This window comes from Botryllus schlosseri, chromosome 6 (assembly GCF_051294905.1).
Source record: "Botryllus schlosseri isolate E-star chromosome 6, Bs_hap1, whole genome shotgun sequence".
Lineage (NCBI taxonomy): Eukaryota > Metazoa > Chordata > Ascidiacea > Stolidobranchia > Styelidae > Botryllus > Botryllus schlosseri.
This window is the reverse complement of record NC_137241.1, coordinates 22,252,283-22,277,797: the sequence shown is the minus strand read 5'-3', so window position 1 is coordinate 22,277,797 and position 25,515 is coordinate 22,252,283. Positions and strand designations below refer to the sequence as shown.

The 25,515-nt window shown below is 42.8% G+C and overlaps 2 protein-coding genes across 2 annotated transcripts; both read left to right on the top strand.

Annotated features, from left to right (window-relative positions):
* Positions 1–362: 362 nt before the first annotated feature.
* Positions 363–7,407, top strand: LOC145441548 (uncharacterized). The gene is made up of 2 exons (XM_080319433.1): positions 363–2,580; positions 6,328–7,407. The coding sequence occupies exons 1-2, from the start codon at positions 959–961 to the stop codon at positions 6,581–6,583; spliced, it is 1,878 nt and encodes a 625-aa protein (XP_080175559.1). The 5' UTR covers positions 363–958; the 3' UTR covers positions 6,584–7,407.
* A 6,660-nt stretch (positions 7,408–14,067) lies between these two features.
* LOC145441550 (uncharacterized) lies at positions 14,068–20,688 on the top strand. Its single transcript, XM_080319437.1, has 2 exons — positions 14,068–15,119; positions 19,758–20,688. Exons 1-2 carry the CDS (start codon positions 14,422–14,424, stop codon positions 20,536–20,538), a joined length of 1,479 nt encoding a protein of 492 aa, XP_080175563.1. The 5' UTR covers positions 14,068–14,421; the 3' UTR covers positions 20,539–20,688.
* The last annotated feature ends 4,827 nt before the right edge of the window (positions 20,689–25,515 follow it).

Here is a 25,515-nt window from a genome sequence, read left to right as displayed (position 1 = left end):
TTGCGATGATTTCATGCTATACCCATAATCGGTGTCTAATTAGTATGGGTTAAAATTGACGAAGATGTATACAATGACTTCCACAAAGTTTGATACCTCCGTGCATTGGCATGCTCCCGTTACTAAAAAAACAGTAGTTTGAACGAACACGATGTAATGATGCTAAACATTTCCGCGTAGGTAAGGGTGGTGTGTACCAGCACATCCGTCCGCAGTTTCGACTCTAATTGCCTCGTCTCCCACGTGATTTCGCACACGACAATGGTCACATAAGATTTGTATATAGGCCTCAGCGGGATTCTGAGAATTACCTGGGTCCTACGTAACTAAAGCGTTGACGGGCATACTGTTAGGGGCCCCGTAAGATATTTGAGGGGAGATTGGGAGCCTACAGGTCATCGCATTGGGGATCGACGTTTCGGTGACGAAATTGTTGCAATGATCGCTTGGCTGTTTGGACTGATTTGAGCATACCGCCGCAGACCTGCTGCATCGTCAATGCCGGTGCGTCGGTCTGACGCATCGGAAGTGAGTAGGTTGATAAGTGAGAAATAGTGACAAGCGTAAAGAGAATGACAAGAGAAGAGATGAAAAGAAAAAAGCTGCCACTCTTCAAAGAACATATGGATGCAATACTTTGCCCAGTCTGTGCAATCAAGGGGAGCAGGCACCTGTAACTGGATTAGAAGGCCAGAGCACTCGATTGGTACAGCATTTGCGAATCCGTCCGTGCAAAACCTGCCAAATGTCACCATGTTGCAATCGAAGCAGTTATCGCACAGTTGCAGTGAGTAAGTTCCGGTTGACATAATAGGTTGTTGCAATTTGATTTGAAGCCGAACGGCTAGCTTATAACTTTGATCATGACAACCACAGAAGGCTGTTATAGAGTAGCGTAGTCTAGCTGGTGCGAAAGTTGGAACAGGAGCAGACGCATCGACTGAATGAAGCGCAAAGCATGACAGGCGTGCAATCCGCTCAAAAAAGTCAAGATGCAATTTTCCCTCGAGGTCTACAGCCTGGAAGCTGTTATTCCTACCCTTATCATTCGACGATTTCACCGAATACTCCAATGATTCAGCTAAAGAGTCAGATGTTCGATACCGGGCAAGAGGCTTTGGACAGCTATTACAGAAAATCTCAACCGGACAATGAAGTGCTTTTAGCGAATTACGAAGCATGCCACGACAGACTGCGTTTTGATGCCGCAAAACAGGAAAGAAGCGGGGGACTATGCGGACATTATCTATCTCGAAGAGATAAACAATCGCTAACAGGGGTCCATGGCCATACGGGTGCTACAAAGCTGCGAAGCAGTTGCGAAAAGGACAACCAGAATTTGATAGACGTGTACGACATTCTCAGCCTATCGCCTGAAAGAAGTAGCCACGGGCCAAACCTTACAGATGTACCGACACACGATGGATTGACACCTGCCGTAAACAATGGCCACGGAGAGGCCTCGATGGATATCTATCACAACGATTTCCTTGACAATATCGTAAATGACGCGTCTCGCATCGTTCCGCCATCCCACAATACATTTCCTAAAAGCTCGCCGTTATCGCCGTTTAAGAATCTTAACTATCCCGGAAATTCGGGGACTTACGAACACTGTGAAAAGTGGGTTTTAAACGGCCACGAGACGTACAACGCCGAAAGCCCGTCTGCAGAATCGTTACCTCGCCATCCATCGCATCCGTACTCGCCCGGCTCAACTGGAGACACACAATCAGCACCGCAATTGCACTTGAAAACCAAATCCGAGAACGTCAATCATAATGAGTATGAGCGAATATCCTCCCCAGAGGATGAAATATCTCACAAGTTCCGAAATAATAATTATTCAACGGGATCGTCCAATCATAGTTCACCGACCGGCGTTATTGGTTACTCGGGAATGTTTCCGTCCAATTATAGCCAAAATGCGCTGAACGGCTACTTTTTTGGTGGACAGTCGGTGATCCCTACTGCGGTTTCGCGTTGCGAATCGGTTTCCGGGCGGATGGTTCCGGACGGGACAAGTGTTTCAAATACCGCAACATTTAATCGTCAGGACAATGGCGTATTCCACCCCCTCCCGGTGCACGATGTGTCAAACTTCTTCCCTCGATTCGAACAGCAACGTTCCCGCGAGACTGCGCGCGAGTTCGATGGCGTACCTGGGTGTTTTTCAAGTCCACACAGTTCGCAACCGCCCAACGATCTAGGCCGGTACGAATACACTGCCACCAACGCATTACCATCGTCTGCACAGATCGGCGATATCCCTACAGCTTTAGAGGGAAACTGCTCATCCGAGACCACAAGACCCCCGTATTCTTACTCAGCCCTGATAGCGCTGGCTATCCAAAGCACCGTGGAGAAGAGAATGACACTACGGCAAATCTATAAGTATGTTACGGACTGTTTCCCCTTCTATAAGAAGTGCAAGCCGGGCTGGCGCAATTCCATTCGCCATAATCTCTCCCTCAACGATTGCTTCCGCAAGGTTCCGCGGAACGAAGATGATCCGGGGAAAGGAAATTATTGGACCCTAGATCCGCAGAGTGAGAAGATGTTTGACAACGGGAACTACAGGTATTGTTTAATTAACTTCAGATGTAGTTGAGGAAAAACCTCTCGTCATTTTGGAAATAACGTCGCTTGCGTGTGTATACCGGTATCTTGTGTAGACTATTATAATGCGCACATGTGGCGTCTGTGTGGGGTGGACAATCAACGAGTAGAAGTATAGTTACCCCCAATAACCTCAATTCACACTGTTTTAATCCTCAATTTAGCGGGGCAAGAGCACACCTTGTAGGGCGGCGCGGATCGACAGATTCTCTGGTCCTACTCCGATACTGTTTTTTATAGCTCAGGTCCGACTCCTAAGCCGGATTCTCGAAATGACCGTAATCCGGTCCGAAAAACTCCAATAATAAATATCCACTCGCAGGGTGGTATTGAAACAATGGAAACAGGACATTAAAAACTCAAGGTCAAACCCAGCCCGTATCTGAAGTAATTCTGACAACTTGGACGCTTGCGGCATTGTTACGAAGGTTTTAAAATCGTCATTAGCTCAACTCCATTCAAATTCTTACAAAACTGATGTCAAAACGATATTCATTCCTGCAAAATTTCGTGCAACACAAAATAATAATCATCGAAGTGATGAACATAATGTCACAGCTCACTTTTCGCTACGAAAGCATGGAATATTGAAGGTAAGGTCTCATACGTTGTTCCTTCTATAAATCTTTTAATGCGTGTGCATTTGACTGGCTGGCCAGCGATATTGCCCAATATATGCGTTGGTATCAAACCAGCATCAGTACGCTTGCAACAATTCCGAAACATCAGTTCAAGTTACAGGTATTCATTCACACCGAGATATATAACACTTTCCCAGTTTTCCAATGATTACATTCTCTGTTTTCGGTTGTGTATCCTGTCTTAAGGGCGCATGAAATCTGTTCCTATTTTCATGTCTGCTCATGACCCGTAATTACATAGTACTAGGGCCGTGGCTAGATTTCGTAGTGGTATGACCACGCGACCCGCGAGCTAAAGTTTTGCAGCCCGCGAACCGATTTCAGATTCCGGAATAACGCCAAGTAAAAGTATTTTGAAATGCTGAAATTGATTTCAGTGCTAAAATATTGTTGTTGTTGTTGTTGTTGCTGTTGCTGATGTTGTTTCAAAATGAGCTATTTGCTTGTGCCCAACATTACTATTTCTCACCAGTTGAAACGGCTTGGGTGATGCCAACAGTATCCATCGAGCGACAACATCGAAAGATTGACATTGTAGAGTACTGTGACATCGGGCAATAGGTCGAGGTGAAGGCCAGTTTAAGAGACCCCAACTGGTCATTCGGCATCCCCCTATCTGTTCATTACATCGCATTGTGTGTCCTGTGCATCGCATTGTACACTGTGTATGTGTATTGGGCAGATGAAAATATATTCTGATGATTATTACTGAGCCAGCTGATATGAACGGGCATATTGCATTGACGTGCAATGGCCCAGACACTGCTAAGACCGATACACTTATGGCTTCTCGGATCTCAAGCTTTATGAGGAGATAGTATTTCAGTTAGTAACATGTCTCGCTAGCCCCAACATCTATTGCTTAGTCGCTGTAAATCGTTGCCAGGTATGATGCACACTGGGTAGCTCATAGTTCAAAATAAAATGAAGTTGATGATTATGATATTTTTCGGTTGTATTTGTACTTCTTCAATAAAACATTACTTCTTTCGTGGCCACTGGGCCCATCGCCCGTATTAGAGAGCACGGCGCTGTACTGACGTCAAGTTTTAAAAACACGGTTGCTCAACTGTGTGGCCTATTTTGTCTCGATATTTTGCATTCTTGTGGCCCACGGCTTCTACGGACTATGAAAAGTGGCCCGCGACCCGTTTGAGTTGCCGACCCCTGCTATAGTAGGTCATGATTGCACAATAAGTAGCATAAGATTCTGCAGCTATGATGGTACGCTGTAATGCATTCGTACGGTGTGTTTCGACGATTCTTGATATTTCTTCGTCCGCGAGCCTTGCACTTCCGGAAAAATATTCTTTGAGCAGTGAACCGCGCTGAACACCGCGCTGCACCGAGGAAAACTCCTGTAGGCTCACAAAGTTCGTTGAATTGTAGAGATTTCAATGTAAATATCACGAGGTTAGTGCGAGGCGCACTACAAGCTTATCGTCTCCGGAAAGTGCTGCCTCCTGCAAAACTGGATCATTACGCGATTGAATATCCGTACCGAGCGTATATGATCTCGGTCGCGTTTGACAAAAGTTGTAATTGCATTGATACGTAAAACTCTAGTCCAGCCATTGTGACTAACACACGCTTTCGGAAATAGTAGAAGTTGAAATAACTCAAATATTGCAATAGAGATGCGATACCATCACGATGACAAAATGGCAGGTTTCTGTCTCCCGCATACCATAGACCAGACTTCTTAGTATTTCCATCCGCTCTGTTCGGTTTATTAGCAATTTTTATCAGTTCAATACACCGCAAAAATTGCGATACAATGAAAAGATTGGAAGGTGCGGAAACGACTTGGAGTAGTCTTTGAAATCAAACCTTGGCCTAGGCGATTTAAAGAGTAGGCAAGCACACTGAATGAAAAGTAAAAGAAGATAATATAGAAAAGAAAACGACAATAATGAGGTGACATGTCACCGACGGCGAGATCGCTAGGTCAGGTCGTGGTCCGGTAATCTTGAGGACGGACTAGTATCCATTTAATAGAAATTGCTTGTATTTCGACTTGAATGTGGACAAGGACATGCTCGACGACAGTCGGAAGGCCGGCGGGATACTATTCCACACGCCAGGTCCGGCATATTTGATAGAGCGACGATCTTTTTGGTCGATCATATGATAATTGGGCGACGTGGATGCGCGTGTGTCATACTTGCGCGCTTTTGATTCCGACGTAAAGAAGTCATTGAAATATTCGGGTCAATGACCGCAGTGGAACTGATACATAAACTTCGCGATTTCTAGTTTCCGCATATCTTTTATGTTTAGGACACCGAATCTTTTCAGCAGCGACTTGTTGGATGGACTGGATAACCAGGCCCCTTTGGGGCCGTAGCTATGATACGGAGTTCTTTATGTTGTAGTTTTTGTGGTGGCTCGAGTGTAGTTTTACTGGCAGCCCCCCAACAGAGGACACTGAAAAGAGGACACTTTTTCAAAATTTTCAGATTTACAATACTGGAGTGAAAACCTGAAAAAATGGTAAATTTTATCCGGCTTTGTGGTCGGTTGACTAAAAAAAGGTCATTTTTTTCTGGCTCAAGTCATGAAAAACCCCTCGTTCCGTTACTTGGCCGCTGAATTCCTGTATCTCACTCCAAATTCCACGTACATTTCCCAAAAATTCTCAAAAAACAGGAAAAATTCTCAAAAAATAGGACATTTAGACGTCCTCCGAGGACACTTTCAAAAAAGCCCAAAAACAGGACAAATCCTCGTAAAAGTGGATGTATGGTAACCATAACATAACAGTGTTCGGGATCTTTAATATCTCGATGCTCCATCATTTTCTCATTCTCTTCCTCTCTTTGCGCCCGTCTGCGGGTCTTCTTCTGGGCTTTTTGTAAAGGAATCAAATCACTAGTGACCATGATCATTTGAACCACCGACACCAGGAAACGCGGCGTCTGAACTGAAACCAACTGTCCCTATACTCGCCCCGCGAAGCCCATAATTATATCGCTACTCGTGCCTTGTAGGCTCTACCACTAGACCTTTTTTGACAAATGGCAGCTCTATTCCGTGATATCTCCCTACCAGTTTTATTACATTACAGGAGAAGACGGCGGCGGAGGACGGAAATTCGAGAATACCGTTTCGCGGCGAGGCGTGTCAGTGACGTCACAGACATGTCGACAACCGGACAATCACCCGAATGCGACGACTACAGCAAAATCCGGCATCGCAGTCACAGTGATGCCACACCGAATTTTCCTCTTGAGACTAAGTCGTATTCGAACGTGTCTACCCTTAAAACGGAATTCGCATCGCAGGCTCAGGAGCTACAGCCCGCCGTCGTTGTTGGAATATGATTTTGACGTGCATGATTCGGCGTCTACGTTTGGTTCGAGCACGTGCAATTATTTACCCGATCATAGTGTCTGATCTAACTAAATGCTGACGTAAATTATCAAGTGCAAAGCTGCTCTCGAAGTATTTATTCTATAGTTTTGCGAAGCTATAGCGAATTATCGGGCCATATACTACTCGATGTTTCAACAGTTAACTGCAGTTAACTCAGTGTTTCAACGCGTATTATGTGGAAAAATACTGTACGCGTGTAACTATAGTTTCACTGCCTTTTACGCTTTCCTTTGTCTGTTTTGAAGACTACCTATACAGGCTACTATACAAAGCATGCATTATACATCATGCTGTCTTAAAATTTGTTGGTGCGTCAGTTGCAATTTCGTGTATATCCTTTATTTTTCGGCGATTAGTTATACATACATACATACTAGTTTCAGAGCAAACTCTGCATAGCCTATATCTCTGAACAAGTAACACCAATTAGAACCTAGTGTTACAACTCCCGCGAAATCCAGTAATAACGACACATTCCAATTTCAGTGTTAGATACACATCAAACAGTGAAATCGCAGCGATTACGATCCCGCGACCTATTTCAGCTCACCCTCTTTTCACGGGAGGGGATTTTACCTGGAATGTATGCAAAAATGTTATATCTTATCATTACACGTCATTTAAATTCTGCTGCGTTTAATTCAGTGTTATATGACCCGCAGTTTTGGCTGATATTAGCTTTGACCTATTCAGACTATTATATACGTCTTTTTCAGTACATATGTGCTCGTTTCCGGTTTGAATCAAATAGTAAAATTTTGTTCAGACATTATTATGTTTCCTAAAGTTTCGGTAGGTAGGCCTACTGCAGAAACGAACCGCTCGAAGCATTACGATCAACTCACAGAGAAATTACGTGACACGTCTGTCTGCTAGTATTAGGGGTGGTGTGAACGTGAGGATTCACGTTCGCAAACGAACCTTGGTAGGTTCTGCCCTGTGAACCTTTTTCATATATTACAATTTTCACGTCATTATAACACCTTAGGTTGAAATTTATCGCATTTCAACTGTGGGCCATACTATGCTTGGCGCTGACAGCAGAAAAATTCAACACTAAATGAGCATGCACCTTGACAATCTCAAAAAATTTTACTTGCATTGTTACAAAAGTTCTTCTCGAAATATCAAGCTTTCTGTTTGTGAATATTTAGTGACTATTTGCTGTGAGCTTGATCCGCAATCACACGACATCAAAAGCGAAATACGCTACATGTAGATAGTCAGCGAATGATGCTTATTCAACCAATTAATGAAATTGATATCGTTGTCTGATGTAAAAAATACAGCAAGCGTGCGGAATTCATCTCGATTTCATTCATGTTTATTATTTCATAAAAACCAAATCCGTGTGATTGGGGTGTTGGCTACTGCTGCATAACTTGATGATGGGGTAAAAGCCATTTTACACTCTGCTCAATATCAATGTAGCGACACTCCAGACGCCGAATACATTACCCGGTCCGGCCTAGACAGTTAAGGCGTAAGCTTATATTCCATTGCAAATTTTCGTCGAAATTGTTGGCAAAGCGACGAAAGATATTAAATTTGATTGCTCCAGTTCATACATTTGGCGACATTTAAAAATACAGCATGTACTTCACCATTGTGGCATCATGTGGCCCGAGTCGTCGGTAGGCATCGTGTACTACCGTACAATGTACATGTACATTAATTTAGGCTGTCACTTCACTGAAATGTAGGGTTGGAATTAGCATCGTGTACTACCGTACAATTTACATGTACTGTACATTAATTTAGGCTATCACTTCACTGAAATGTAGGGTTGGAATTAGCATTATGACGTCATCAGGTTCACGTTCGCGTTTACACAGAACCTTTCAAAAAGGTTCGCGTTCATACGAACCTGAACCTTTCAGAGGTTCACACCATCCCTACTGTCTACTATTTGTGTATTTGTTACACGATTGCTAAGAATGCACTGTAGTGCACGATTGATTATGTTATTACAGTGTTTTTCGGTCGAGGCTCCGCTCTCTGAACAAACGTGGGCGTGGAAGATTCGTCAATATAAGGTGATACCGTGTGAAGTAGTCTATATTCAGGGAGGATGAATACAATTTATGGATCCATACACAAAAGGCAAAACTATAAACTAATACATGAGTTCCAATAAAAAAGGACTGTAATCCACCACGAAAGCGATAAAATCCATATACCGCGAAGTTGCGTGAATCTTAAATTTTTATAAAGTATATGAAGTGATTCTAGGACGGTTTGTTTGCTTTTGCTGTATTCATGGTGTTTGTCGACTGCAATGGTCATTTACACCGGGCCGATAGTCTTCATTTTTATTATTCCGTAACTGCCGACTTATAGCACGGCCCATTCTAGACTTTTTGGAAGACACCGCTCACGGAGATGAGGTGGCGAGGAGGAGCAAAGATAAATCTCCAACACTTAGGTATAGGAACTCTGAAATCGACCTCGGTCGGACTCGAACCCACAATCCATTGGGTTTGCAGCCGCGGATTATACCACTGCGGTATCTCGCCACACATTCTGGGACGGTCCATTGCAGTGCAACCATTTTTGGGTCATCGCCCCCTTATCACACTCGACACAAATTTTCGCCCCCCCCCATATATTTACGGATTCGGAAAAGAGTATATACAAACGGGATATTCATTCACTAAATTCTTATCTCTGGTGAATTGATTGAAAAATGGTCATTTTCCGAGCAGTTTCCGCTGAGTTGACCCTTATTTTAGTAAATTTTCTCTTCATATGCATATTTGGCCATGTTAAATATATCTCACTGGACGTTCTAATATGTTCGCCCCCCAGTCACCCCTTTCGGTATTTTTTACCCCTTGTTTCTCAAAATCACCCACTAATGGGGGGCGGTATCCCCCACGTTGGAATTTGAGAACCACTGGTCGAGTGAGTTGTCCCATCAAGTAACCGTATGTTCGTATCGTCACTGAGGCAGGACACTCATTCCACGAGAATGCGCAAAAAGTGATGCACGCATGGAGAAACCACTTTATCCTTGAGATATGTCTCCATATGAAATAGTGCATTTGGCTCATTCACACCAACTGGAGAATGCAGGCTAGCGTATGATATCTCCCATCGGAAAAGGTTTCGTATTTGAGTGTGTATAATGCGCATCAAGGTGTATTTTTAATTTACTTACATGCACAATATGGTGTAGCTACAGAGTAACTTAAATATGGCTTCTTATAATCAAGGGACGAACAGGTTATAGCTGTCCAGACTTTGAAAATTAAACTGAACGATCACGGTATCTGTGCAATTGAAAATAATATACGCGCCCACATCGTTAAGATTCTTCGGTATTAATAACTAGATTTTTTTGTTTATTCATCCTATTTTGCTGCACGCCTAAAAACATTAAAATCAGTACGGGAAGTAAGAGTTGCATATACACATTAGGGGAGTGGTTCCCGACCGGGGTGCCGTATGGACTGATCAAGTTTGTCGCGAACTAATGAGGTAATGAGAGTTACCGCCTGCATATAATAATAATAAAGGGATTCCAAATTCCGAGTGGCAGTTGGAAAGCTAATGACATAAAAAGGTCATCAATAAAAACGCTCTCACGGAAATGAGGCCGTGATTAAGGCTGGACCGAAAGTCGCAATCATTTTGTTCTCGCCAGCATCAGCATTTGGGGCCGAACAGTGATATGACCTTTAATCATCTTGTTCCGGGTTGGTGACATTTTTTAGTCATCAGTTTCACAAATCTGCCGCTCAGAGTGCTCAAAGTGCTCTGCCGCAAATTATATTTATCCCTTTCGGAGAGTGAAGGTCACAAAAGCTTGAGAACCACTGCATTAGAATACAGTGTAATGTCTCCACTGGTGTCCACCATAAAATATGCGATGTCCTCATACCTGAAGTAGAAACTTATTCCTACAATACCTTTTACCTGTGGTATTACGGTAGAAACACGTGTTACGGGGTCCTCCCCGGTCACCAATCAGCCCTGTGTTAGCTAAATGCACTGTCAAAGTACAGCTTTAAATTTAGTCATCGCCAATTTACACACATTACAGAAAGTAACGCATCTGCTATATTCTGATTCGTAAACTTTGTTTTATACTCAAACTTAACTCGAACCTGCTCAGACGTAACTTAACTGCATCATTCAGCATGAATCTAACAAAGAGGAAAGGCATACGTTAGGCCTCGGCCTACTACAACTTGATGTTGAATTCATTCTCGGTAACAGTGTAACTAGGGATGGTGTGAACATCTGAAAGGTTCAGGTTCGTGTGAACGCGAACCTTTTTGAAAGGTTCCGTGTGATCGCGAACGTGAACCTCATGACGTCACGTGACGTTATATTGCTAATTCTAACCCTATCTTTCAATGAAGTGATAGCCTATATTAATGTACACGATACCTAGCGACGATTCGGGCCACATAATGCCACAATGCTGAAGTACATATTGGCGTTTTAAACGTCGCAGAATGTATCAACCGCGGTAATTAAGGAATCAAGGATTTAACAATCCCATAAAATCAATACATTCCGTCGCGTAGCCAACAATTTCGACGAGGACTTACCAAGGAATATAAGCTTACGCCTTAACGGTCTTGGCCAGACCGGACAATGTATTCGGAGTCTGAGTATTACTACATTGATATTGAGCAGAGTGAAAAACGGGTTTCTATACTGCCTACCGATACCACAAACAGCAACATGTTATACAGCGGTTGCCAACACCTTAATCGCACGGATTTGGTTTAAATGATACAGTAAAGATATGAAGTCAAGAGTGACACCGTACGCCTGCTAGATTTTTTACATCAGAAAACGATAACGATGTCATTGATTGGTTGAATAAATGAATAAGGATCATTCGCTGATTACGTATTTCGTTCGTGATGTTGTGTGATTGCGGGTCAAGCTCACCGCAGATAGTCACTAAATATTCACAAACGGAAAGCTGGGTATTTCGAGAAAATTTTTGTAACAAAGCAAGTAAAACTTTTAAAATTGTCAAGGTGTGCTCGTTTAGTGTTGATTTTTTATGCTGCCAGCGTAATGCATAGATGGGCTCGCAGTTGAAATGCAATAAATTTGAACCAAAGATCTTATAATGAAACGACAATGGCAATTTACCAAAAAGGTTCACGGTGCAGAACCTACCAAGGTTCTGTTGTGAACGAGAACCTCTAAATTTCCGAGGTTCACACACAGAACGCGAACGCGAACCTCACGTTCATACCGTACCTAGTTATAACTAGTAGGAGAGCACTATAATAGAAAAGTATCCATTTCTGTTCTGTAGACTGGTCAGTGACCTCTGGTATGATTTATATTGCATCCAAATATAGTTTATAATGCTCGTCAACCCTTGGCGCAGGTTTTCCATGGATATGTTATTGGGTAGTGCATTATATCAGTTCGTTTCAACTATCTGAGGTTTGATATTCTATTCTCTCTTTGGCGGATAATATTACACGGAGGGCTGTTGCTGTTTGTGGTATTCATGGTGCGTTTGTCGACTACTACGGTCAGTTACACTAGGTCAATTTTATTCATTTGTATTCCGTAACTGCCGACTTGTAGCACGGCACGCTTATGTATTTTTAAGACACCGCTAAAACGGATGAGATGGCTAGGAGGAGCCCAGAGAAACCTCCACCACTTAGGTAGGAATTCTGGAGTCTGGCTCGGTCGGACGGAGGGTATACAGTTTCTTACGCAGTTTTGCAATTCTTATTCGCATGCGCGAGCATGTACAACGCCTTTTTTCATGTCTATTTAATTCTATATTCGGACCTCGATTTGTTTGTTTGTTTTGTGGTATTCATGGTGTTTGTCGACTACTATGGTCATGTACACCAGACCGATATTCTTCATTATTTTCCGTAACTGCCGACTTATAGCACGGCCTACCTCTAGGCTTTTTGTAAGACTCCGCTGACGCGGTGAGGTGGCGAGGAGGAGCCTAGGTAAACTTCCAACACTTAGGTATCGGAATTCTGAAGTCGACCTCGGTCGGACTCGAACTAGCACCCATTGGTGTTGCAGCCGCGGATTATACCACTGCGTTATCTCGCCACCGGACCTCGATTTAAAATAAATGGCGACTGCAATGACTTATACCTCGTACTTCGAAGAGACACCTTGACTTGAATTGCGACTTGACTCGTGACTCGACTTGACTTGGACTTCAATTGACTCGATTCACCTCCAAAAGTTGAGTGACTTGACTTGACTCGAGTCACCGTCAAAAATCGATTGACTTGCCTTGACACGAGTCAGAATTTGCAATGACTCGAAGAGGACATGTGACTCGAAGGTAGTGACTTGATCCCAACACTGCTCGTTAATAGTCTTGTATACTCTGCTTCCTGATAGTACCTCGAATATCATAGAAAATTTATTCGAGCAAAATTGACATCAGCCGTCCTACGTCACGGGACGTATTATATGTAGACAAAACGCAGCTCATTTAGTATATCCCGTACATTGACCGCGTTCAGATCAGAGAAATATTGCCACGCACACCTTGAAACTAGACCGATTAAGTTACAAAGCAACAAAAGTATGAGGGCGGGCCTTCTTTGCTGGTATAGTGAGCGGTGATTTATCGGTTGATACAACTAACTCAGGTTGATACAGTGACGGTGTTAGTGTCAGATTTTTTCCATTTACACGTTTCTTTTGATCGTTATTGTGCGGCCCATGTTTGAAGGCGCCGAAGTAATGAATCAATTACGGAAAATCGCTTGTAAGCGGCCGACATCAAAACGGATTTTTCTACCAAATTCCTGAATCATTTCCAATGCATAATTCAGACTTTAGAATTTTATCCATACCGTACAAGTCGAAGCACAATGTGACAATTCCATAACTAAAACACCTGTTCTGTTATAGGCTGTAATTTCTTCTTCAAAATGGACCCGAGTGGTAACTGAATAGCACCGAGCATCATACAGCCATATTCAGAAATGTGTATTTACAATTGTCTGTGTCAATGAGGTCTTCTGTCAGTTATATTTTCGATTGATTGTGGCATTGGCCAGTCAGAGAGGCAAAAGTGGTCTTACGTCGACATTTTGTATTTTGAAGACTAATGGTGCTAACACTTCTGAGAATTGACCGTGAATCTGTGACAGCAATTCACCAGAAAATATATTCCGCTGTCCCGCTTAATTGTCATTCTGGATACGACCCAGACTGCGCTAGTGAGCGTAAACAGCCGGTAATAATAGTAATTTCGTTTACCCGTACACACCCATAGTATAATCGTTAGATGGGGCACGCGAGCAATAGCACCACGCGCCGTTGTAATAAATCTGAAACAGCGAAAAAAAACTCACAAATCTCATTCCGAGAAATATCTTGCTCCGTGATATCTCACGGGAGAGAAGTGCTATGGGTGAGAGACTGACTTGGGTCATTCTGGAAAGGGGTTAGGAAGCTACGGTTGCTTCTTTTAGAGATCAGGAAGCAGTGGAGTAGATTCGTATAAACCATGTAAATCATGTAATCACGTAATTAGTATGATGCTTGACGTTGCAACAGGGATAATTAAATATGAGGAAAGGGACAAAAAACTTCCTGCTTTTGCAGAGCATGTATTGACATTTCAAAACTGCTCTTGAAATTAGGTTGTTGCTTAATGGTACGTAGTTCGAATTAGTAAATCAGACAGTATCAAAAAAGCGCAAACATCGCCGATCCCTATAACCAACATTTATCGATGTATGTTTCAGGCACTACGACGTATCCGATATTCGTAAGCGGGCTAGAAAGTTGAATTGTCGCTATTGAAGACATGGTGCTTGGCGACCAGCAAAGTCCAGTCACGGCCGCGATGAGTTCGTCAATCCCACCCCCGCCGCACGCGCCGACAGTGCAAGACATAATGGACGTCCCGTCCATGTACGACAACATATACCAGGCCGGGAATATGCACATGCCGGGGGCGCGCGCAGCCCACCACGGTCATTACTCGCTAGATTACCCGGGCGCGGCAGCGACCACAAACCCTTACTTATGGGCTGGAATTGGAGCCGCTAACCCGTACAACACACCATCCGCGTACCTGCAGTACAACCATCACCCGCATCATCCGGCGGTTGCGAATCAAAGGTCCCTGTTCGGGGCGCATCATCACCCGCACGCCACAGCCGCAGGTGGCTTCGGGACTGACTTTCCGTGGCTGTCCCTGTCCACGCAGACGGAACTTTTCAAAATGGTCCGTCCGCCATATTCGTATTCGGCGCTGATCGCGATGGCGATTCAGAATTCGAAGGAGAAGAAACTGACTCTGGCGCACATTTACCAGTACGTCGCCGACAACTTTCCGTTCTACAAGCGTAGCAGGGCGGGCTGGCAGAACTCTATCCGACACAACCTGTCGCTAAACGACTGCTTTAAAAAGCTGCCGCGAGACGAAGACGACCCGGGCAAGGGAAATTACTGGACGCTGGACCCGAACTGTGAGAAAATGTTCGACAACGGAAATTTCAGGTAAATATTAATTGATAATAAACGCGGATCCGCGGAACGTGGATCCACATCAGGCGAAAAACACCGCCATTTTGTGGCGACGCGGGCCGAGGCTTTCGCTAAATCTTCGTCTTCGTCTCTAGCCTCGCCCTAATCTCGGTCGGCCGACAAAAACGTCAATTAGCCCGTCGGTAATAATAGACGCGGTGACTTTACGCGATCGCTGTCGGAATCGAGATTTTATCAAGAAAACACAGTGTCAGCGCAGGCAGAATCCACCACATGCGTGCATTGTCACGGTTTGGCGTTGGATATTGTTTCCGTGACAATAGCCGTTCGGATGATCACCGCCGTGACATTAGTTGTATTTGTTGATATCGAAGCGTCTGCTCTGCAAAAAGTGATAAGCATCTCTGATTTTAGCCTGTGTCGAGATAGTGACGAGGATTAATTGGCGCGTTTCGTATATAACTTGGAAATGTTTACAAATTCTCGAAATACGCTTCCTGCCGAGGTTGAAGGACAATTCGACGGAACAGACTCGATGGGCTCCGTCCGGATTGGATTCGCCGAACTTGACACTGATTTTCGTAACAGCTTAACATCCGTGCTTCCTGAAAGCAATATCCACTATCCGTTTACGATGTGTAATTTACACTTGCATTACAATCAATAGATTTCCGGAAATTGCTCACAATGCACATCCCAATTCGGTACATTTCACTTAAATTTAAAGAAATTATAAAGGCGGGGAAAAGGTCATATGCGTAGCGGCCGATTTCGACGCGCAAACTTAATTTCATGCTGAGTCGCGATGCCGATAATATAGTAGAAAGCATGGAATCAATTACGCGTCGGTAATTATGAATCACCTTGTATACAGGCTTAAACTTATATCTCAATTTCCTATTTATGTACTCATCGCGTCAAAGTAGAAAACTATAAAAATGAGTGCACGGCAATCGTGCGCTAACGCCCGATTAACGTGTGTGAGACAGCGGATGAATATCATTTGTATATACGGCATTGAATTCGCGAATTACGGATGCTCTGTACGGCTCGATCGTACAATGGTTACAATCCTTCAGATTAGAAGTGTATCACGATTGTTTAACAGGGCATGAGACGGTATAGAACCTATACGGCAACCGCCTTGAAATTGAATCCTCCCCAATATCTGTTGTTTACCTTCATTAGCAACAGCATGATGCGAGGCGAATCAAATTCAATAAACGGCACGGCAGATGTTTACGCGAAGAAATCTCGGGATATCTATTCCCACAATTCAGGCAAATAGTTCAAAATCTCAAATTCCGCGCGTCATACCCAATTCAGCTAAGAGTCCGTTCCATTTTTGACTGTTGTTGATAGCGAATCATACGAAGGCAGCAATAGCAAACGCAAAATGTTTAGCATGATTTATCGTGTTTGAACGAAGCGCCGATCTGAAAATTAGTATACATATCTCGTTTGTTTCGAGAGTATTTTACACTATATTGAAGTCAAATCTACCGTATCGAATCAAAATAAAGTCCCCATTCTACAGCATCAGTAATCTCCTTGAAATTGTAGCAAATAATCGCATTACCGCTGGTTATATCTTTCGCCCGTGACATCACGCGCTAACCCCGAGAGCAGTGCATTCAGATTGCGCACTATAAGCGCCCGGTCGATTCGGGAGAAACGATGCAGCGCAAGTACATTTGTCTTCGAATACATCACTTTCAGTATCTCATCCGTGTAAGGGTTGTCTTACGAAAAGTCTAGAGGTGGGCCGTGCTCTAAGTCGACAGTTACGGAAAAATAATGAACAATATCGGCCTGGTGTAAATGACCATAGTAGTCGACAAACACCATGAATACAACAAACAAACAAACTTTCAGTATAAAATGCTCCTCAAACCCGAGTTCACGGGTGAAATTAAATGATGCGTTAAAAGATACTTCGGTGGTCGGATTTATTCGACAAAGGCAAAACTGGGTCATTTGTGCAGTATAACAACCGAAACTACATTATCCATACCTTTTCCTGCGCTTACACACTTGGCAAGTATTATATGCAGTATGCATCTTTCCCAACCGAATTTTGGTATTTCCGTACATTTTGAAGATACGCTGTGTGGTGCAGTCTTGGGCGCCAAAGCAAAATCATAGTATGATGCATATAAATTCCCAATGTCCTCCATACCCCACTGTATGATCTGGAGATAGAAAATGATGCCCCATCTTGATTTGGAGCTGTTAGCAATCGCCCAATAATGAAATTGTTTTGATAACCGACATTCCTTATGACTCCACAAAGGAATTAACAACATTATGGCCCGTAATCTGATGATTAATTTTGGATAGAAATACTTAGAGCGATTGGACTTCGCCAATGAAAACAATATGTTCAAAGATAGGCACATGAATTTATATATAACTAAAAGGGTTATTGATTGGTCTAGAAGTCATGGTAAGGCTATTTTAATCAGAATCGTTCCAACGAAAAATAGCACACAATTTTTTGCTTTATCATTAACCAATCGCAATATGCAAATTATTACTTTTCCATCGCCCACTGTCGTTGTCTTCGAGGTGGTAGTCACACATTGACGCAACATTTGGCTAAAATCATATGTTCTTTCGCGAAAAATCATATCATTCTGCTGCTCAATACTATGAGATTACGCGACTTCAATTTAAATCGCTTGCGGAATCACGCGCCGAATGAATCAAAGCGAAAATATCCTCCAAATTCGTTCCTACGGGCGTGTAGGTTTTATATGACTTAATTTCACTTATTTAGCCACTAATCCGGTCGATGTTGTGTACACAATCAACCTATTGTAATTTGCGCTTCTTCATAAATTTCGTATATAGTCCTTTGTATCGTGCGATGGCCGTATACGCGAGTATACTTGATTAAAAACGAAAATTCCGTCCATAATTACGACGACACTGACCCGAGCTTACCAGCTCTACGTCGGTTATACCGCTACGCCATTTTGAAAACTAATTGAGCGTGGCTCTCACATAAAGGCTTTAGTCACATGACACTGTTACATTCAGATTATAAGCCATGCGTAATCAACCGGTTGTGTAAAATAATCTTCTAAAGATTTTGTTATAAGTTATACAGTATTCTGCACTGTAACCTTTAATTTATAAATTACTAACTTTATGGCATATGGCAACGTATAAGTAGGGTTGCATTTAAAACAAACGGTGTTTTAAAACACTTTGTTCAAAACATGTTTTGAACGGTGTTTTAAAAAAGGCTCTTTTGAAAAAAAAAAACATTGTTTTTTTAAGCTATAAAATAATGCCATAATTGTGTCAATACTTTACAAAAAACACGTTGTAAGAGCCTACGGAAAATTACCCCCCCCCCCCCGATGTAGCCGACGTATATCGATGTGGGATGGTTGGAACCCTCAAAATAGTCGGTTCAACAGCAATAGTACATATATTTCGTCAAAGGAGCTATTTTTACCCTATATTTTCACTTGTCAATGTCAATCCCCTACGACGTCACAATTGAATATTCGTGACGTCATGACTTGAAAAAAGATATGAAAAAACAATAAAAAACATGTTTAAAATTAGGGCCTTGTTTTAAACATGCTTGTTTTAAATTGATTGTTGTTTTAAATGCAACCCTACGTATAAGTCTATGGTATGCCGAGTGTGTATTATGATGTCAAGGGACTTTAAAATCAAAAACTCGTAAATTATGTGACATGAATAGTACGATTTATTTCTCGAATCTTCGTTAAAACGTGTGAAAGTAGCGCAAAAAGGAAACGATTGTCATCCTATTTCGGCTTACCTCGCAAAATATGTCAACGGCCCATCGGCAAATACATCTGCATAATCCGACCTGCAGTTCAGCAGACAGGATTAAATCAAAGATAAGACAGGTATCGCCGTGTTTCATAAACGACGGTACCAGAAAACATGTCAACAATCGCGAGGTATCTCACGAAAGGTTTTAAACAACGGTTTTCTCCGGGCATATTCGCCCGTTCGGATGATTCTCCTCGCGGAATGGTCATCACACCGATACGGTGTCGGATTCACACCGATTTGGCACTAAGAAACGGTCCGTAATCCGATTACAGCTTTAAAACACGGGATCCGCAAGTGTACGAAGACGCAGAAGTTGCTAAATGTTTGGCTGACATGATATGTAAACCGTTTTGGGTTACTTGACTTGTCGCAATCTGGTTTGAAATGCGCACATCTTATATATTTCTAAAAGGGACCTCGGTGTTACAAATGCGAGTGCAAATTGCCATGTTCGTTTCCACGTCAAGATACCAGCACCTCAGGTGCGTGTCTGCGTGTGGATTCAAACGCGACTTCGCGACAAATTCTCAATTCATTGCGTGATATACCCAAGTCCTGGATTAGAATGACAAAGAATTCCTGGCCGGTGCCCGCTATACTTCTGGACTGTGAGTCGAGAACTCACGTTTTGATGCACGTTAAAAAGCGAACCGAATGAACAAATGTATAAGTCAGTTTGTTTGCCATATACATTTACAGCGTATTCGGCTCTTACGATTAGTGAATTTACGGTTCGTGCGATAAAAGTGGTCGCCTATATTTTCAGTACGCCATTCTGATGGCTATAACTTCGCAACTTCTAAAACAACACTTTCTTGTTCAACGCAGGCGACGTCGGAAAAGGCGGGATCCGAACCAAGGCCAAGAGGGCAAGGTGGAGAGACCTCACGATTTCAATTTACCTCACATTCCCCACCACTACTCCACTGCCGCGTCGCTAGCGGCCTCGTCTCTAACCGACAGATACACCTACGACACCGCGGCCTCGACGATGACATCTAACACCTCCCTTGCGTGCTCCGGCTACTATAGCTCCACCGATGTGTCCGACCATTCCGAGCCGGTAACGCCCCACCACCAACAGACCGCCCACCAGCATCACCAGCGTTCTCACACGTCGCCGATACAGTCCGCGAATTCCGACATCGACATGAAAAGCGGTGAAATGCAAAACATCGCGTCGCCGAATACAGCGGCATCCGAGGGCTCTGCGGTGGATATGTCGTCAAGCGCAATCGGTCATCATCACAGATACAGTTTATCCCAGGAACAGCCGTCGCAGCATATCGCCCGTGACCAAAACCCAGGCATTCCCGCCACGCCAAGTGCAATACATCCGAACGGACCGCGTCCGAACGGTAGTTCCGGAGATTTTCACTCGCCAAACCAGACTCAACCCGGATACGAATCTTCAAGATACCAGGCCTTTTATAACGCGACCAATCCTAGTTATTACCCTCAATCGGCCTCTCTTAATTATTCAACGACCGGCGGCAGCAATGTGGACGGGCACGGGCAATTCCCGCACCACTACTCGCCCAATAACACTCAGGGCAATGCGTTCAATTTTAGTGTGAATAATCTAATCACTAGGGTCCCGAAAGTCTAACGATCGTGATCGTGTGTAACTGTAAATCCAATGTGCTGGCTGGAAGGGAATTTTGCTGCATTTTTATATCTTCTGTGCCATTGCTTTATTGATTCCTTGCCAGTTTTCACTCAAAATCAATGGTTTCATTAAAACGAAGCTACAAAGAAAGGTGCTTGCTGGAAATAGAATTTCAGAGGTTGGTGCATATTATACAGTTTGTACAGAGTATGCAGTAGTCCTTATGCAGGTATGCAGGTTGTATAACTAACATTATATTTAAATGGTGCATCGACTTGAGACGGATCTTCAACAACCATTTTACGCGGAGCGCTGTCAAGATATAGAATTCACGGATATGTAGAAATTGATGGGGCATGCAGCGCTTAAATCCGATAGCAGGTGTTTTGTTACATTCTAGATAGGTTAACGAAACGTTGACAATTTTCGGTAAGTTGCTAATATAATGATACGCGAGCTTAGTACGAAACTGAAGAATAGACGTGTGGTGTTCTTCGCTGTCACGCGAAGGCGCAGACAATACATATTTTTAAGTGAGGGTTCTTTTCTAGAATAAATAGACGTATACCTCGATGATGACGCCATCGACAGTAACACGTCACAGCCTAAAATCGGAATTTACGTAGGGACTGGACCTTACGGAATTTTGTCTTGCTCCTAAATTAACATCATCTTAACATCTCCTTAGCGAGAATTGCATAATTGATATGGATGATCATGTGTTCCGTCACTAATCATTCATCATCGGGTGCGTTTGGAAGAGAGAACACGGCAACAGCGAATCGTATGATGAATTGTAACTATTTACATTGGGCTAATGCTGTCTGTACGGGGCGATGGCAGTGTTACTTACGGCAGAAACCGACTAAAATAGTTTTATTTTGCCGTTTTTTTTTCAAAAGTCGATTTGGTAATGGTATTAATAAATTGATGGAATATAGAAGTTAACATTACTAGTATACCAGGGTGGCATAATTCTATTATATATTCTGCTCGATATGTTTTGATAAATCGTAGGCAGATTTCCAATTACCATATAGTTTCTTGTAGGTTTCTGCACGAAGTAACAAATAAAGGAATCCAGAAGATGAAATACGGTCATTGGTATTACAAAAACGAGGGTCGCGTTTTTTTACCGTTCAGCTGCTTCGTATTCGATCGGTGATGGCAAGTTGTGCTAGGAATTTTATAAAGTAGAATTTTGAATACTACCCCACTCCCATAAGCTAACTTATATAAAAAGTTCATGAGCAAAATCAGACAGTTCTGGTTTGTGTCTGTTTGTTTCGCGACAGTGAGCAGACATATGTGTAAAATCTATCGCGAATTAGGCTACCCATTACACACCCCTTTTGGATCCCTCATTAACGCATGCCATCCCATTGCGCTCTGTTTTAATCGGGCCGGCATATCATATTTCAACAAGCTCCAGCGGTTAATCGACAACAGATTACATGATTATATAATTGACAGAATAGACAAGAGAGCTATACGAAATGTTTGATTGTTTACTAAAGCTGTGATATGATCACATCGCATATTCGCTGCTAAGTTAGAAATCAGAAGATTAGCGTACGAGCGACCGGACACCGGTCGCGTTGTGTTGAAGGTGAATACAGAAAATGAATATCCGCCTGGTGGCACTGTTGGAGGAATCGATGAGATGACATCACGATGATGGTTCGAAGCAGGTGAAAATATGCAACGAAGCCACTGCTGATTGTTCTATTTAGCTCCGTGAGTGAATTATAACGAAACGATCATTGGTGTTTAGTGACTATTTTATGGGATTGCAACTCGCAATTCGAGCGAGATTTTGATATTGTTAACTGAAAGTCACGGACAAGAGGAAGATCACCATCAAGCCACAGCAGACTCGAGGAAACAATCATAATAACTCAACCCATTGATGAGAATATGTAATCGCCATTTCCGAACATTATCATTGAAAAATGTTCCGGATGACATGTGCTTATTGTTATTTATCTGTCCCTCCGATGACATTTTAATACTGCAAAGCAGCTCAAGGCTAGGCTTGGCTTGCCGCAGTTAAACAGGTCGCGATTTTTTAAAAGTAATCTAAATAAATTCAGCTAATCCGGCGCTTTGTTTACCCGTTGGTGGAAACGCATCGGTGTCTCCGTCAGTCTGGACGAAATCTCCGCGAATGGCCTTAAGTCGAATTCCAGCCGGCGCAAATTAGTCAAAATCGTAACGCGCGACGATGATTTATAAAACACGCGAGAACATGGAGGATGTCTAATTGATTTAGTCTGTTAGCGATTGGCCCGTTGTAAGCAGAATGTCATTGGCGTCCTATTAATATAAACAGACGCATTCTCAGCTTACAAAATTCAACTTGGCGAGTAAACGGTGACGTTAGTTAAGGTCTCTCTAGGAATGCGCTGCTCGTCAAACAACGTGTAGATCGAATCAGATAAACGGCCCGGAACATATTTTTTACTGAAAATCGTCCGATAACAGGAAAAATTAAGATTCGCTAATCCATCTAAAAATGCTACATTGGGCACGTTTTCTTGTGGCGACGCCATTGTTATATCGAGGTCAAACAGTGAATCAATTATCCAAATAGGCTAGCTCCTGTGACTAGTGATTGACAACTTACTGGAAACGATTTCGACCGATACGGATGTCGAAAATGGTCCGTGGACATATGACCATGCGACATAATAGTATGCGACAATGACTTATGTGGATTAAAGTTGTGGTTAGGGTTAGATTTGGGCAGGGTTAGGGTTTGTGTTCATTTCGGGACTCGGGTTATTGATAAGACTAGTTTGGAGATTATCAAGTCACATGCTCAAATGTCGGCAACCATAGAGAATATTGCAATATAGACGTCAACGCAAGTTTTTCCCTCTATCTCTCTTTAAGTCCTGAATTATATTTCTGTAAAATTATGGTAATGCATGAATAACCTCGATTCAGGTTCGATTCATTCCATTATAACGTCAGAATGACCAAGCCAAAACTAGGGCTGGGCACGAGGATTCGAGACACGAAATCTTCAGCTACTAACATTCATGGAACGACATTTCTGCGAAGTAAAGATCGGCCCTCGCAATGGCAACAAAGCGCTATGAAATAATCATGGTCCAGAAATATAAAATTATTTTGGATGACGTGTAACTGGCATTATGTTCCTTGTGGCTGCAAAAATGTATATTTGGACCTTTCAAGTCATTGTCACAAAATCTTCAGCATGTAACATTCACGGAACGAAATTTCTGCGAAGTAAAGATCGGCTCTCGCCGTGGTAGCATAGCGCAACGAAATAATCATAGGATAAAAACATAAAATTATTTTGAGTGGATTCATGTTCCTTGTGGCCGCAAAAATGTATATTTGAACCTTTCAAGTCGAGTGGCGAGTTAGCGTAGTTAATCTACAGCTGCAACACCAACGGGTTGCGGATTCGAATCCGACCGAGGTCGACTCCGCAATTCCTACCTAGTTTTAAAGGTTTATCTAGGCTCCTCCTCGCCATCTCATCCGTGTAAGTGGCTACAAGTCAGCAGCTACGGAATAAATATGATGAAAATTGGCCAGGCGTAAATGTCCATAGTAGTCCACAAACACCATGAATACTGTTATGTTCGTGTATTTACGTTGGTATCGTTTCACTCTATTTTGTATAGGACTAGTAATTAGTGCCAATCATTATTTCCTCGTGTGCCTAGCGTTGTATTTATACCCTGTGTTCTGTCATTTACTGGTCTTTCGTTTAACTGCAACTACAAACAACAACAACAACAACAACAACATTACCACTATAGTATTTGTCAAAGTAGGTGACACTCAAATACCCGACTCGAGTCCGTAGCTGAATACTTGACCCATGCACTCGATTTTGACCAGTCCTGCCGACGACCACACAGAGATAATTCTTCACTCCACAGCAAGTTATGTTCAGAGTGTGTCAGGCATTACACTTCAGTCGATCTGTGATTGGATTTTTAAAGCACATGATTCGATTGTACGGCGCAGGTTCTGTAGGGGGAATGACATCCGTACTTTGTCTTCGCTGCAAATGTATCATTGAATGTGTGTTGTACCCTGACCCGTTAAGCCACCGACCAGACATCCGCAAGCACGGATCTGTAGCTTTTCTCGTGTTTCAGTCCTCGTAGCATTTGGAGAGTTATTTGTGCTATTTCAGTTAAGATATGTGCTGATATGTCTGATGCTGGAAGATTTATTTATTATATGATATAATTTATATTTCATGTATTCTTGCTGTCACATGAAGTAACGCATGCTACCATGACATTCGTTATACAATTGAATAGTATATTCATATTGAAATGACATTCGTACATACTTTCGTTTCAAATGCATATTGCTAATAGCTAAAGTTGATGTCCCGATTCTTGTATTCTTCGCAGTTAGGCTATATAGAACATTAAGACATTGAATACACTTCGTTCGCGTGCTTGTCGCGAAATAGCCTCTCCACCGAAGCACAAACTCTTTCCCCGACTACTAACTTATTGCGCCTCTCTTTCTCAGTTAACCAAACATGAAATGACGCTATACTGGTTATGAATCTGCACTTCTGCATTCATCTCGTATCAGTCCGCTTGTGGGGTTGATCTATTTGCAGTTGCAGGTGATTGCTTTTGGTTATGGGAGGGGTCCTGATGTAACGCGGAGTATGTTTTCTGAACGAAAATACCTACCAAATGCACCCTGCCCTCTGTGGATTTATAAAGATGCGGGCGTAGGACTCAGAATCAAGATCACGGCATTGTGACGACTTGGATGAAGATTGCCCTTTTCGTAAAGGTCTAACCAAGGGCATCGTGACATCTATGGCTCTAATCCTCGTTGTTATTAACAAACTCCAAATAGCAGTTAGAGAAAATCGGTAATTTCGGGTAATATTCGCAGTGTTTATTTCTGACGCGAACCTGATACAATCGGGATTAGGTATGTATAGAGACTATATGACCCTGG

Excerpts from the sequence above, each read along its gene's own strand:
- LOC145441548 (XM_080319433.1), top strand. The coding sequence starts at position 959 with ATGACAGGCGTGCAATCCGCTCAAAAAAGTCAAGATGCAATTTTCCCT. Across the intron at positions 2,581-6,327 it reads TTTGACAACGGGAACTACAG|GAGAAGACGGCGGCGGAGGA; the intron begins GTATTGTTTAAT and ends ATTACATTACAG.
- LOC145441550 (XM_080319437.1), top strand. The coding sequence starts at position 14,422 with ATGGTGCTTGGCGACCAGCAAAGTCCAGTCACGGCCGCGATGAGTTCG. Across the intron at positions 15,120-19,757 it reads TTCGACAACGGAAATTTCAG|GCGACGTCGGAAAAGGCGGG; the intron begins GTAAATATTAAT and ends TGTTCAACGCAG.